General features: G+C 47.8%; 7 protein-coding genes and 1 non-coding gene across 8 annotated transcripts; 2 read left to right on the plus strand and 6 right to left on the minus strand.

Moving 5' to 3' along the window:
• Positions 1-204: 204 nt before the first annotated feature.
• Positions 205-1,800, minus strand: FPRO_06943 (uncharacterized protein; the record flags this gene model as incomplete). Its single annotated transcript, XM_031228088.1, has 2 exons — positions 205-1,602; positions 1,660-1,800. The coding sequence occupies 2 exons, from the start codon at positions 1,798-1,800 to the stop codon at positions 205-207; spliced, it is 1,539 nt and encodes a 512-aa protein (XP_031078459.1).
• A 382-nt stretch (positions 1,801-2,182) lies between these two features.
• On the minus strand, positions 2,183-3,697 carry FPRO_06942 (uncharacterized protein; the record flags this gene model as incomplete). The annotated part of the gene is made up of 2 exons (XM_031228089.1): positions 2,183-3,376; positions 3,425-3,697. 2 exons carry the CDS (start codon positions 3,695-3,697, stop codon positions 2,183-2,185), a joined length of 1,467 nt encoding a protein of 488 aa, XP_031078460.1.
• A 612-nt stretch (positions 3,698-4,309) lies between these two features.
• On the minus strand, positions 4,310-4,402 carry tRNA. The gene is made up of 2 exons: positions 4,366-4,402; positions 4,310-4,345 (listed from the first exon to the last, which is right to left on the minus strand). It is a non-coding gene; the product is annotated as a tRNA-Phe (tRNA).
• A 682-nt stretch (positions 4,403-5,084) lies between these two features.
• Positions 5,085-6,958, plus strand: FPRO_06941 (uncharacterized protein; the record flags this gene model as incomplete). The annotated part of the gene is made up of 3 exons (XM_031228090.1): positions 5,085-6,361; positions 6,449-6,485; positions 6,557-6,958. 3 exons carry the CDS (start codon positions 5,085-5,087, stop codon positions 6,956-6,958), a joined length of 1,716 nt encoding a protein of 571 aa, XP_031078461.1.
• A 728-nt stretch (positions 6,959-7,686) lies between these two features.
• FPRO_06940 (uncharacterized protein) lies at positions 7,687-8,703 on the minus strand (the record flags this gene model as incomplete). The annotated part of the gene is made up of 1 exon (XM_031228091.1): positions 7,687-8,703. The coding sequence occupies one exon, from the start codon at positions 8,701-8,703 to the stop codon at positions 7,687-7,689; it is 1,017 nt and encodes a 338-aa protein (XP_031078462.1).
• Positions 8,704-9,377: 674 nt separating this feature from the next.
• Positions 9,378-10,664, minus strand: FPRO_06939 (uncharacterized protein; the record flags this gene model as incomplete). Its single annotated transcript, XM_031228092.1, has 1 exon — positions 9,378-10,664. One exon carries the CDS (start codon positions 10,662-10,664, stop codon positions 9,378-9,380), a length of 1,287 nt encoding a protein of 428 aa, XP_031078463.1.
• An 843-nt stretch (positions 10,665-11,507) lies between these two features.
• FPRO_06938 (uncharacterized protein) lies at positions 11,508-12,320 on the plus strand (the record flags this gene model as incomplete). Its single annotated transcript, XM_031228093.1, has 1 exon — positions 11,508-12,320. One exon carries the CDS (start codon positions 11,508-11,510, stop codon positions 12,318-12,320), a length of 813 nt encoding a protein of 270 aa, XP_031078464.1.
• Positions 12,321-12,396: 76 nt separating this feature from the next.
• FPRO_06937 (uncharacterized protein) lies at positions 12,397-13,644 on the minus strand (the record flags this gene model as incomplete). The annotated part of the gene is made up of 1 exon (XM_031228094.1): positions 12,397-13,644. The coding sequence occupies one exon, from the start codon at positions 13,642-13,644 to the stop codon at positions 12,397-12,399; it is 1,248 nt and encodes a 415-aa protein (XP_031078465.1).
• Between the last annotated feature and the right edge of the window lie 347 nt (positions 13,645-13,991).

Genomic DNA, 13,991 nt, shown 5'->3' on the forward strand with positions numbered 1-13,991 from the left:
TGTGAGAATGCGGGGTGACTCATTCCCCGGCGCCAAATCTCAACACGATGGTCTGACCATCCATCAGCACCTTGACTCTGAACCTATTTTACATATAAGAGCACTGAAACACAGCCATATCAAAACAGGAAAATCCCCAAATATACTTGCTCAACTTCAGAAGCGTCTCCTCCATTACTCGTTCTGAGATGCGAGAATAGAATCCTAGTCTTCCTCCTCGGCATGACTGAACGCAGCGACGCACGCCATCTCCAAACCCTTGACGCGCTCACCTGTCTGCATCCAGAAGGTACGCATGGTTTGTCGCAATTCCATCATCTCGGTGTAGTTCTCATGTACCGCTCGTGCCTTTTCCATGTGATCCAGCACCCGGATGCGCTTCTTTGCTTTGTCGACCTTGTCGACCGCTTCGGTCTGTCGTGCCTGCAGGTCTTCGATCGTACCTCCATCCAAAGAGCCAGAAGACATCGGGAGGAAAGAATCGAGTAGTCTGTTCACGCCGTTGAAGTACACTTCTCCCATGTTCGCCAGCGCCCCGGCCATGACATCATGATTGGCCTGTTCTCGCAGTCCACTGCTCGTGGTATGGATCAATCGCTTGCTGTGGTCGCGGAATTGTTGGAGTTGGTCTTCTCTCGCTCTCAGGGTTACCAGTGCGTGGTCTGTGGCCGCTTTTTCGGATTCCGCTCGTTCTAGCTTCTCGATTGCTTCCGCTCGAAGCTGAGCAATTCCTTCTGCTTTGAAGGTCGTCATGAGTGTCTTGTACTTGTCATACATCGAGTTCGCTGTGCTGTTCATCTGCTCGAAAGTCCGCTTTCTGGTCACTGGAGGAGCGGATTGCGCTCCGTCGTTTGTGGGCTGGGACTGCGTCTGTGCTACATGGTCGTGAGCGGTAGGCACATCCACGGTTGCTGGAAGATTATCGTTGTCATTTGAGGTAGGATCTTCATGGCTAGGATCTGTTTGAATGGGTGCAGGCTTGTTTGGTTCGCTCATCTCAACCTTGATGTCGTTGGGCTTTTCGCTTCCACTGTCGAGACGAACAGCAGTCGAGGTTTGTCGTCCTTGATGAGAAGCTTCTGAGATTATGCTAGATGCCTCGTTATTGATCTGGTCGATGATGTTCTGCTCCAGTGAGCTGGAGAGACATGGCCGACCGCCATCGCCCACTGCTGTTCTGAGGGCGCCGTCTTCAGCCCAGAGAGAGTCAAGGCCGATCCCTTTGGTCTGTGCAGCCTGCGTGATTGAAACCAAGCTTCTCACGTAAGACGAGGGCACTGGAGTACCAAACGCCTTTTCAAGCTCTGCCCGAATATCCGCAGGAAGCCAGTTTGGACCACCCCAGTTGTTGGTCAACCACTGAGTGTCGGCCGCAACCATCCTGAAATAGCCATCCCAGTAGCCGCTCTGGACCCGTGCTGTTTCCCTCACAGCTTCCTGATAAAGCACTCCGCGGTCCCAGCAGTTCTTGGTCATGTATGAAAGAACAGATGCCATTTCCGCCGTGCTATCTGTTACCATCTGGAGCCCGCGAGTGAACTTTTCCGACGTTTGTTGGGGTGTCCTGCAACCTTGGAGGTAAAAGGCTAGGAACTGAATCTTCTGCGATTTGTTAGCTTCTTAGAAGAAGGAAGGGCATGATAGTCATGGGGAACTGACGATATCGGAGGCGGGCGGTGCAGCTCGTCGCGCAGGTACTTGCTGAGGAGGCGTTTGCTGAATGGGTGCAACTGCAGGCTGAACGATGGACGTGATGAGCTGTCGTCGCGGTCGCTGCTCTTCGGTCGACGGGGAATTCATCGCGGCAGCTCGAGAGGCTCTCGTGATTCTCTTCATATTGCCAGAAGAGAAGTCGTGTTGAAATGAATTGATGAAGATGGCCATCAGAAGGCGAAGGCTGCAAGGTCCAGGTTGTATGCTCCTGCCCTGTGTAGCAGAAAAACAATCAGAAAAGCGGGGCCTCGAGGGAGCGAGAAAGCGGTTGCACAGAAAGAACGACCCAAGACTGCTGCATTAGTGACTGTATAAGAAATTGGAGGCTTATCCTAAGGTACCTAGGTAGTCTCGCAGCAGATACATCGACTCATCGACTCATCTACTCCCCTGAGTTTCCTGATCAAGGAGGTACGCAAAAAAAGAGGTTTACTTGAGAGTATTTAATTTGTTGTTAAAACGCTAGCCATTATGATCGAGGCAGAGATGGCACAGTTTGGTTAACCCAGCCAATAATCTGCGGTGCCCCAAGACTGATCTTGCAACCAGTTGAAGTTGATTCAACTCTGGTCTGCGCGGCCGCAGCACTGCCCGACACTGACCAAGGCCCATACCCAACCACTTCACTACCGCGCTCCCAAAATTCCTCTATAGCCTTTGCTTCACCCTTAAATTCAATCGTTGTATCAGAAGCAATAATAAAAGAGGTCGGATAAGCTGGGAAGGCCCATCCGCCGCTCTTTACGTCTTCTCCGTCCTTGATCATCTCGTGAATGCGGCTTGGGCCAGGGCTGATTTCGACTCCTCTCTGAACGTCGAGATCAATGTCGCTGAAGAGCTCGCCGTGTAACCACGGGCGGCTAATGTCTACGACAAGGGCAGAAAATGAAATGCTAATATCGCAAGATCTCATATCTTGGTGCAGCTCCTGATGCAAGTCTACACCACCCAAGGCCCAGAGACCAAAGCTAGTGGCTCCACTTCCGTGAGACTGAATATCTGATGCAGAGTAGGACAGTGTGATGCTGCTCCATGCAGACCTATCACTGCTGTTCAGTGGCCTTGGTGCATTTTGCTGATGCCACTCCTCGGCCTTGACCTTACAGAATGTGGCCCAAGCTTTAGGTGTGAGACTGACCCCATAAACCTCTCCATCGCCACTGGGATTGTCCATCGCAGAGTTCCTCATCGCCTCCTTACTGCCCTCGACGAGCGCCATAGAATCCAGCTGGAAGATGCCAAACGCAAACTCGACGGAATATTTCTTTCCAGTATCAACCCAATCCATCCATGCAGCTTGAATAGCATCCTTGTAGCTCTTGCCATCGCGCTTGAACCAATTCTCGACATATTTTTGTCGCTTCTCGGCGTAGTCCTTGGTCCCGTCCTCAAAAGCCTCTTGAGCCTCACGAATAGCCTTGAGCTTTTCCCTCTCCCAGATTTCTCGCTGTTTGTTCCACGTCATCTCCTTATCCCGGTAAACCTCCATGATAGTCTTTGAGGTTCCATGGACTTTCTGCTTGAGGAACTCCATCGACTTTGCGTAGTCCATCTTTCCCTGGCTGGGGATGCCTGGGCTGGGAGCGAATGTCGGGCTTGCGGGAATTAAATTGTCAATGGCGCGAGCATAACTACGTGCAACGCTCTTCCTCTCGTTGCCGACCTGTGATTTGTTAGCATTGGAATTTGTTTAACACGGGGCCCGGCATACTGCGCATTTGGCTATCGGCATCATTCCGTCAACTAAGCTGGCCTCAGCTTGTCTAACATTTGCTGGGGGAAGACCATGCTTGGAATCATCGTATAGAAATGACCGGTTGTGGTCCGAGTCCGTCAGATCAATCTTAGTACCAGGGACGGTGATGGTGAGGTATTGCTCGGGACCGATGGAGAGCGATTTAGAGATGGCATCTCTGACTTTTGCACCCACGCTTGCAATGGAGAAGAGAGTCTCTCTAGGGAGTTTGTCAATAGTGGTAATCATAGTTCTCATAGACAGGTAGAAGTTCGAGTGACTGAGAACTTAAATCAGCAGACAGAACTCAGTCCAGAGAACTGGAATTTGACCCGATGCCAGAGGGAACAAGCTGGTAATTTTCGCGCAGTTGTCAGCTCCTGGCTGCTTGTTGTCACCACCCGACAGATTTCAGCAAGCCACAATTTACCCGATTGCAGGCCTTGCATGGAGACAAAGAAAAGCAACCCCCGTGTGACAAAAAGATGAAGATATGTCTGGTGTGAACTCAGCGGTACTTTGGACTAGTATTTCTGGCACCACGATTCGCTGTCGTCAGTTTTCTTACTCCGTGTGCGCAGTTCCATCAATAGTGCGCCGTATCAAGTGGGCTCACAGGCCCGGAATGGTAAAGGCAATTGATAGTTTGCTGCAAGTCTTGGTAAAATAGACCAATTGAACCTCGTCTTCCTATCTGATTGTGGGATGGCCAATTCTCGCACCTAGTGATGGTGGGCAAATGAGCTAAGTCATCCTTTAGGTTTTCATGATATCAACTATACGCTGTAGCAATTGGTCAGGCATTGTGGCAAAATGTCGAAGTTATTAGACAGAATTCAAGATAAGCAAAACAAAAAGACTTGCGGTTTGTGTGGATCGAACACACGACCTTCAGATACCAATGGAGTGAAGTTTGACTTCAGTCTGACGCTCTCCCAACTGAGCTAAACCCGCTGACTAATAATAAATTCACACTTTCTTTGTGAATAGGTGCATCCTAGATCTGGCAAGAGATAGAGGATGTCTCCTCTGCATGTTGAGTCAAACCTGATTAGAATAAGTTAAGAGGATCGTATTAGAATATTGTTCATGCAGCTGGCAGTCTCCTTGCAGTGTATCCCTAGGAATTCTATTTTAAGTTGGTAGACCTACTAGGCGCTGGTAGTATTACCCGCCTTACCCTGCCATGTCTGTCTTTGAGTTCCCTAAATCTTACCTTTTAGCACCCATAGAAATGTACTTTTAAGACAGTTTTAACTTCCTGGTTATAAAGTAAGTAAGTAAGTAAGTAAATATGTCCTGCTCTAATAACAATGTTTAGCCCTTGTCCTGCGTCTTTCTTTGTTTCTCCTACAGATACTTCACTTTCCGATTCAATTACGCCATGTGGCCCACGGCTAATCCGTATCTTAATCTTCTTTTCGTGACATTCATCGCATTATTTATCTTGGTCTTGTTATGGCTGGGGTGTAATACGAGAGCAAGCGTTGTTTAGTAATGTTGTAACTGACAACTATCGTAGTGATATATCACCCAACCAACTGGCGGGGATACACCGACATTGGAAAAAGTACGAAGAACTTATCACAAAACAGTTCAAATTACTGATCAAGATCATCTAGGATATGAAAACGCCATGAGAAAGGCGGACGACGAAGCGAGGGGCAAGGGATCTGCAATTGAGGAAAGTCTCTGGAAGACGCCACCTTCTTCAACGCTTGGCAACGGGCTCCCTCATCGCACAGAGCTTATCCACGATCACATTGGCCCTAGATCTCCCGAGCCTTCTAGACTGCAAAGACTCCCCGATGAATTGTTGCTGATGATAATCTCCTACCTCTCACACGGGGATAGCGAGAGCGGCCTTGCTTTCTTTGCCTTGCAGCAGGTCACTAGAAGGTTCCGGCGCCTGATGCAAGGCGCTGAGTTCCAACAGCACTATTTCTCAACCCACCTCTGCTGCCAGTGGTGCTCTGGAGGTTATGAAGATTATTCGAATTCCTCAAGAGATCCATGGCGGGTACGTCATTGCTTTGAGTACAGCTTACCATTCCCGTGGTTGAAGGCTGAGGTTGGGAAGCTGATTAGAAGGGACTACGCGTGCAAAAGCTGCCGGAAGTGGAGAAACTCGAGGACCAATTCTGTCACTTGCAAATTCCAAGCGCTTGACTCCTACACATGGTCATGGTCGAAGTGCGACCCCTGTGGCGTTGAGCATCCTAACGCGTGTTTTAACAGATGGCAACTCGCAATGCCCAAGGGAGTCTGCATTGGGAGGCAAGGCCATATCCGATTGTGCAGTCACAAGACACTAACCTATGACGATATAAAAGGCCGTATCGACGGCGGACAGCATGGCGAAGACCGGATATTTCTGGGGAGCTGCGATCACGAGGATCACTCTAGACCTTGCGTTGAAGGCCAAGGTCCCCAAGCGTTTGCTACAAAGCTTCCGGGGGGGATGACTGTGATTATCATCTTTTGGAGAGGGCATTCTGGCGGCGACCAATTCGTCTTTCATCCGAGTGGATATTTGTACAAGACAAAGCTAAAGGACGTCATTCAGAACATCCGGCTACAAGGAGGCTGTCATATGACACCACAACGAGGATTAAACGCTATGGCCGAATGGGATTCTATCGTGGAAATCGACGGATCAGAGTCTATCTCACCAGAGTTGATCAAGCTTCGAGGTGGTTGGGCATCCGAGGACCCAGGTCGCCCGCACACCTGCAGCCCATTCCGTACCTTGAAGGTGGCTTGCGGTCATTGTGAGAAGGGGGTCACCGTTCTGATTACGGATAGCCTGTCGCTTAGTGTTGAAGCTTTTGTCAACCAACCCTGGCCCGTGAACATAATAACAGAACATTGGCTTTATTGCATAAATCTGGATGTAGAACCCCACTCTAGTCTGTGAGTTTATTAACGCTGCCTGCAATATTTCTAAACCTTTTTCTCTCATTCTGGAAAATTGTGAACGTCTTTCAAGTGTATTAACAGACCGCTGAAGCAAGATAATAATTACAGTTCAAGAAAGGTTGCTGCCCCAATTTGCAGTATTTCTTCCCCTTGTATTTGTAATACAAAAATAAAATGCTAAGATTGTAGATGGACATGAGCGTACAAGATACGAAGTTGGTGGAGCAACTATTCCTCGATCTCCCAATTAGCGAAGTCCTCCATCCAACCGAGGGAACTCCTGTCTTCGAGCCCTGGGCAAGCTCATATGTGAAATCAATTCGCGAGTCAAGATTTGGCGACGCAATCTGGGCGCGATATCAAATGCTTGGGCAGGTAGTTGATGGGTTGTGCAGAGGGAAGACCATTGTTGAGAGGATCACTGAAGATGCGATGGGTTACAAAAAATACTCATCCGAGTTCTACGCTGAAGCTGTCGCTTTTTACAGGGCTAACAACAGCAGCTCCGATGGCCATCCTGAGGTAATTGAGATTATCTTGCGGGTCGACACCGAAGACCTTACTGGGAAGCATATCCCCGAGGACGGCTGAAATCTGATTTACTCGGTCGCTTCGAGGAACATGACTGTTCGTTCTCTGCCTGGCTCTGAGTCATATCTTCATGATACGGTATCTTTTGGTTTGCACGTTGTGCCCGGCTAAGACGGCTTGCTCGGAATCATCGGCGGTAGATGCAGTAAATAGCGCTCTGGGACTAGATGTCCATTGTTGGGTTAGTAAATATAGAACCAACACAACCAACATGCATAACACGGCAAAGTCGGGAGAGTAACTCACCGCCATCTGGATTACCTGAAATAAGTCACGAAAAAAGTCCTAGAATCGGGCTAGATATTTTCTATAAACGTCAAGTGGCTGATTCCTTGCCATAATCAGAACCATCAGGGTAACAAGTCCAAAACTCAAAATCATCGACTTCGACCTCCAATATGATCATTTTTCCTTCCTCTCAACTTTATTGATCTTCGCAAGCTTTACAAAGGTAACTTCGAGTCCCGGTGAAACAAAACTCCTTGAACAGCTATTCCTTGATTTGCTCATCGACGAGGTTGTCAATCGATTCGACGATCTGACAGTCGACATTGATTGAAGAGTAGTGAAGCCGATATCTAGCACAACGTGATGCTATCAAGGTATCTGGATATATACCAAGAAACCCTCCACATCGATAGATCTGTATTAGCAGTAAAAAGGATGCTTGCGTCTGAGTATTTATATAGAGACCAGTGGTAGAATGTACATTTGAGACTGATCTAGTACTACTTTGACATCTGTTTCAATCTGTGTGCTAACCATTCACCAGCTGTATACACCTTGTCCTCGCCAACCTTACCACCTACAGTGACTACAGGTTCATTTTTGTACTGCTCAACCGGCTGCATCAGAACATCATCGGCTGGTCTGACGAAATACACAAGGCTATAACGATCTACTCTACCTTGCGCGCCCGGCAACGGAACAACACGGTGTTTACCAGACTTGAGCCGCCCATTACTAAATTTGACCATCGCATCGCCGAGATTGATGATATCGTGTCCAGGTAAAGGTTTGACAAAGGCCCACTCACCCTGTTTGGCAGGATCGTGAGATTGTATCTGTAAGCCGCCAACCCAATTAAACAATACGGTGATGCTGCCAAAGTCGGTATGGGAGGCAAGACCAATTCTCATACCATCTACAGAGTCGCAACCCGGCATCCTGGTCATTCTGATATGATCTCCGGACACCGATGAAATCTTGTTCCTTTTCGTAAACTCGTCAGACGGTAGGTCGAGTTGCTGCGCCAAGATGCGAAGGAACATAAGTCCCAAAGAGTGACAATTCTGAGCAAACCTCGCCAAATCCGTCCACTGATCGGTGATCTCTGCAGGATAATTTTGTGACTCAGAGTTTCCCAGTAAGTGATCTTTGCTCACGTTGAAGAACTCTGTTGTATCGGGTCGTGCATCTTTATCAGTCTGCTTCACTGCCCCAGCAGGTTTGTAGCCGAACATTTCCTTGCCCCGCTCTGCGACGCATTCCATCTTTTGGTCGAGGGGAATGTTGAGTGCTTGTTGTGAGATGGCGAGGACATCTTCTGTGTCTTTCAGAAGGGATTGTCCCGCGGAGTTATCGGTGAGATCAAGATAGCAGAATCCGTTTGACTGAGAAGCGTTGAGGACTTTGATCATCTCATTTTCATCTGAGCATTTCAGCTTGGAGTGTGAGATCCGGGCGATCGGCACTATAGGCACATCATCGGGGAATGGAGGAATGGAGTTATCGAGACTGCCCATGTTAGCGATTGGCCTTTCGTGTGATATTTGATGAGAATTGAAGATTCTGAGATGATCGATTGAAGCTGGCTTGTTCAACTGTTAAATATTGAGAGGTTCTTCTTAGTGCACGGGAACATCCACGAAGCAGTGACGCCACCCAGCATGTGACGGCAGTCAAAGCGCCATGATATGGAAAACTCCGTCTCTCAGCAATTTGCTAATTGGAGAAAAGGGCAACGGCAGATATCTGCTACGTCGCATGCCAAGAAAAGAAAATACCACGTTGAAGCGGCTAATTTGTATTGGCGATAAGAAGACCTTGGGGAATAGGAAAATACCAGACCTTAGTGTGAGATGCTAAAATAAACTCATTAAAAGATATCATAAATTTACCTAAGCCTTATTGTCATTTAGGATCAAGGTCCTGATTTCTCTTTCCTCTCCTAAGAAAGCTTCTAAGTCAGGGTCTTTATCCTAAATAACGATGAGACTTAGGTGAGTTTAGTGTACTTTAGTGGACATTGTGACTAGCAAACCTCAGCTGGTGGCAAGGACATCTGTTTAGTCGTTCATTCTCTGCGTGTTTGCATCACATGGACTCGTATCATTTGATGCAAAAGACAGTCGCTGTGTATTTATTCTATGTTCCGTAATGTTTAGCCAAGTCCATCATTCTATCCAACACCAATCATCTATTCATCATCATCGTCCAGATCTCCTCCAATGACATTCAAATACAACTGCTCCTGCTTCTTAACCGCCTCCACAATCTGCTTCGGAACCGGATCCTCATCAACCAAAACAATCAACTCCTTCAATTTCCTACAAGTGTAATGCATATTCTCAAGAGCACTAACAAACAAATCCGTAACTTCTTCATCCGTACCCAAGGGATTGAAAAACTCTAATGTTTCTAGTTCAGGCGGTAGTCCAACAGAGTGTAGGCGTGGTTTCTTTGTTGATTTTCCAAAAAGCTGGTAGTCCCAGTTTAGACGCAAAGTTTTTAGCGCGGTGAACTCGCGGAGGGCGAGGGGACGTGCGCTGGCGAGCATGGGGAAGTCGATTGTGATGGTTTCTAACGAGTGGCATTGTTCTTTGAGGGAGAGAATGTAGTCGCGAATGCTTGCTGAGCTTTCTTCAAGTTCGGGCTCGGGCTCTTCTCTTTGGGTGAGGACGAATTCTTTGAGGGCTTCAGGGAACATGAGCACGTCTGAGAGCGCATCGTCGTTGATGTCACATTCTATCAGATGGAGTTTGCTGAGCGCTGTGTTGTGCGGGCGCTCAATTAACTCGAAGCCTCTGTCGTCTAGCTTTGCTCGCTTGATGACTAGTGTTTCGAGAGTTGGATGTGTGAAGATGTGGATGTTCTCTTGGAGATCCCAGTACTGATCGGCCTCATCCTGGTAGAACAGGGTACAGGATTGCAGACAAGCGAGATCGAAGGGTCCGTTGAAAAGGTTTCCAATACTGTGCAGAAGACCAACAGGTACAGCTATATCGAGAGTTTTGAGATTCGACATTGTTGAGATTGTATGCGATACGGAATTGGTTGGCTCTAGCGTGTCGGAGATGAGACGTGTTAACTCTGAAGCCGGGTATGCCAGCTTTACTCCTTCGATAGCTGATCCGCGCCTTGGCCGTCGGTTGAGCGATTGACTAAAGATAAGATGAAGCTCAGGTTTGAGCCACTGAACCGTATTATACAGCACCGCATCCGCAAGGGCATGATAGCGCTTGTTCAACCGCGACACGCTGCAGAGGTCATGCTTGGGCAGTATTTCGAGTATCGACACGAGAATCTCATCAGTGAGCCGCGCGAGGCTATCGCAGTGAGCGCCATGATGAAGAGGAATGGCGACCATGTCTGAGTCGTTGGGTAAAGATAGTGAGGAGAGACGTGATACGATGTTTAGAGTGGTGTGTTGTGCTCTCGAGGTTGGAGCGACTAGCGCGTCTACTGACGTAGCGGATTGAGCCATTTTATGTGGACCGTATGGGGTAAGCCGGGTTATGTAAGCGAAAATGGGTGAGACTTGGCGAGGTTAGGGCGATCAAGACAGATTTCAGAATGCGGAGAGAGGAGCACAGACGCGGATCATGCCGGGGTAGAAAGTATTTATAGATTCAGGGAGAGGTTTGTCTATTTATATATGGGAAGGGGATTTATTTTGTGTTGAATCTGGTATATAGATGCCTGGAATGACTCAGATATTAGCTTTGTCATTCACCGAGCATAAGATTTGTTGCAAAGTTAGAAAGTCAGCTGTGAAATGTTAAATTAAGCACCGTGAATCTTTGATGCGACTTTGACGCGAGGCCAGGTGACTTTGCATGGCTGCGAGTGGTCTTGACCTCGACGCGCGCTGCTACGCCCCTTATAGAAGTCGTCCTTCGCCCAATATTGAAGACAGGGATAACCAAGACTGCGGAAAAGTCGTTTATTCAAACTCATTCATCTGTTAACAAACTCGAGGTTAGTGTCTGACGTGGATATGTTGTGGCTACCTCGTTCGTTTGAAGGCAAGACCGTGATTCTCGCGCATCATCATGTCTCGTGACCTTGCATCACAAACCATGCTTTCACGATTCTGACAGTTAATATGTCAATAAAATTAATTTTCGCATATAATCTGGTCCATAAAACCTTGCTTAGAGAAATACCTTGGCGACACCATTTTCGCCAATCAATGCATCACGATTAGCACGTGGAAATGATTGCGCCTATCAAATTGCTTGGCGAACCGTCCGCTCAAAAGCTTTAATCAAGGTCCACCCATGGAAGAAAAACGTTTTTCTTTATTATTTATCCTGCAAACTTTGTCATGGACGAACGCGTTCATGCTACAGTACGATGGGTTGAGGCGTCAGTCAAAGCCTCACCCTACATCTGGAGTGCAGCCGGTCTGACCTTTCTACTTGGCGTGCAAGTACTCTTGGCAGTGGCCATTCTTCATGGGGATGAGGCCACTGTGAGAAGACAACTAATCTCTCTGCAACGGATCGATAGCGACAACATCACGGCATCGGATGAGAGCATGGAGCCAAATGATACCGAAGAGAAGAACACCAGTAGCCAATCAGCAGACCAGGTCATTCAACTTTCTCCAATCGCTTCATGCGCTACTATCAAAGTCAACTTAAATCAGCACCCTGATGAAAAACGCAAATACAACAACTTTTACATGTTTGCCGTTGACTCTCACCAAGCAGACGACCAGGGGTTCGCTATCTGGAAATCTCTGGATCAGCAGACCAATCCTGCATTATCCCAAATCAAGACCGAACTATGGCTCCCAAAACCCAACGACGAAAAAAGCGATCCTTTGGTAGAAGCCGGTGGGTGCATAGTCATGTCATTTTCTGATCCTGCGGTACCAAGTTGGCTGGATCAGATCGCTGGAATGATTGGCAAGAATTTGCAGACGCCTCAAGTTACTTGCATTCTGCCACTGAAATTTTCGCTGGAGGAAACCGGACAGAATAATATCATTATGAGGCCATTCAACATTGATGGGGAGGCCGAGAAGGGGCTGGATTTGGAGAAGTTTCCTGCGTTTTCGGATATTCTGCCAAAGCTGAGACTCTTCCTCGGGTATCCTGAGCAGCAAAGAATCACAATCTTTAAGCGAGCATAAGTTAACATAAAGTAGAGAAGGGGAAGCTCACAGTGTATCCTGATAAAACGGCATGACAATATTTTTTTAAGACGTCCTATGACTCCAGCTGCTGGCGATACTTGTAGATATCACGCTGTAACTGCCCCTCCGCTAAGTCCGCAGCAGCACTACTTCCCCAAACGCCATCGGTGAACCGATATTGTCGTAAAACATGTATGGCCTGCTGTCGCAAGTCCCAGTCGTTGCTAGTGACTGCGACAAAGTAGAGTGCCTCGACAAGACCATTCGCTAGATAGAAACCGGCCTGGGCAGGTCGAAGACCGAGGTCATGAATCAGCTGCAAGGCCAGATGGAGAATGGTTTTGCAATCTGTATCGACAATACTTTCTACATCATCAGAGTTGTTGGTTGCCATATTAAGGACAACTTGGACCATTATCCGTCGCATCCTGAGAGCGGTTACATGCTTCACCTCTTCTTGGGAAGTAACGAGAAGTCTCTCGAACCGCTGGTCCCAAAATTTGAGGCAGTGCTCATTGGACACCAATGTGGCTTGGCTATTGTAAGGCTTGAGTAGTTGGCTGTGTATCACATCGAGTTGCCGTAATAATGAGCACACAGAGGGTGTATTAGAAATACCATCCAAGGTTCCTTGGCGAGAGCGACCATCCCAGCAAAGGGACGTACTATCTGTTGTTGAGATGATGCGAGTCTGCTTGTCCAATCTCATGTACAGCCATAGTATGTCCGTCGCTATATGCTGGCCCTGGCCTCTCAGGTCGCCCCATTCCCGAATGAGCGCCAAGCCATTTCTCAAATGAATAAGAGCTTCTTGTCGAAGACCTTGCAAGGAGCAAAGGTACGTGAATAGGAAGTTCGCAACCAAGGCAGCCAGCTTTGCAGATGTGGAGAGCACTTTAGGATCTTGCAGAAAGATTGAAAGAGATCGCATGGCCTTTTGGTACTGAGAAAAGATAAACATGTCGCAGCTTGTGGACTCTATGCCTAGGAGGATGGACTTCTGGTATGCTGACGTGAGTGCTGCGAGGGCGTGTCGGACGGGCGTGAATGTATCTGAATTGTGTAGAACATCATATGTCCAGAATCTGGCGTCGAAAGAAGAGGAAGCCGCGATGAGTGTTGCGATTCTGGTTCGGAATTGGTAGATGGCCTGGCTTTCGGGATCACTGCCTCCAGAAACTATGGGTTGGAGTTGAACTTTACTGCTCTGGGCCAGGGTAGTGAGGTCATAGCCATCGCACTTGCGACCAGTGGAGACACAGCGACGGCAAGTTGGCTTTTCTTCATCACATTTGACTCGACGAATGCTGTCATGACTCATGTTTAGTTTGACTGGCTTTTGTTGCAGTGGTCGTCACTAACCGACATGTTATACAGCCGGTTCTGCCCTTTTTGGCGAATATCTTCTTTCGAGATCTTTTAGTCTTCATTATCCGAGATACCTTGGAGATCTGGGAACCGTGAGTGAATCGTGTTATTCCGAAGCCCAAGAGGTGAACGATTGCGATATGACTACATGATAAGTATTACTTACTAATGAGATAATTGTCGCATTGTGGAGACGCATTTTTACCCTCCATTGGCCATCTCGTTCAATTAAGTACGCTAGTCCCAAAATGGCAAGCTAGTGTCTTGTATCCGATGGATGGATGGATGGATCTTTCTATA

Source organism: Fusarium proliferatum, assembly GCF_900067095.1.
Source record: "Fusarium proliferatum ET1 genome assembly, contig: FPRO_scaffold003, whole genome shotgun sequence".
In the NCBI taxonomy this organism is placed as follows: Eukaryota; Fungi; Ascomycota; class Sordariomycetes; order Hypocreales; family Nectriaceae; genus Fusarium; species Fusarium proliferatum.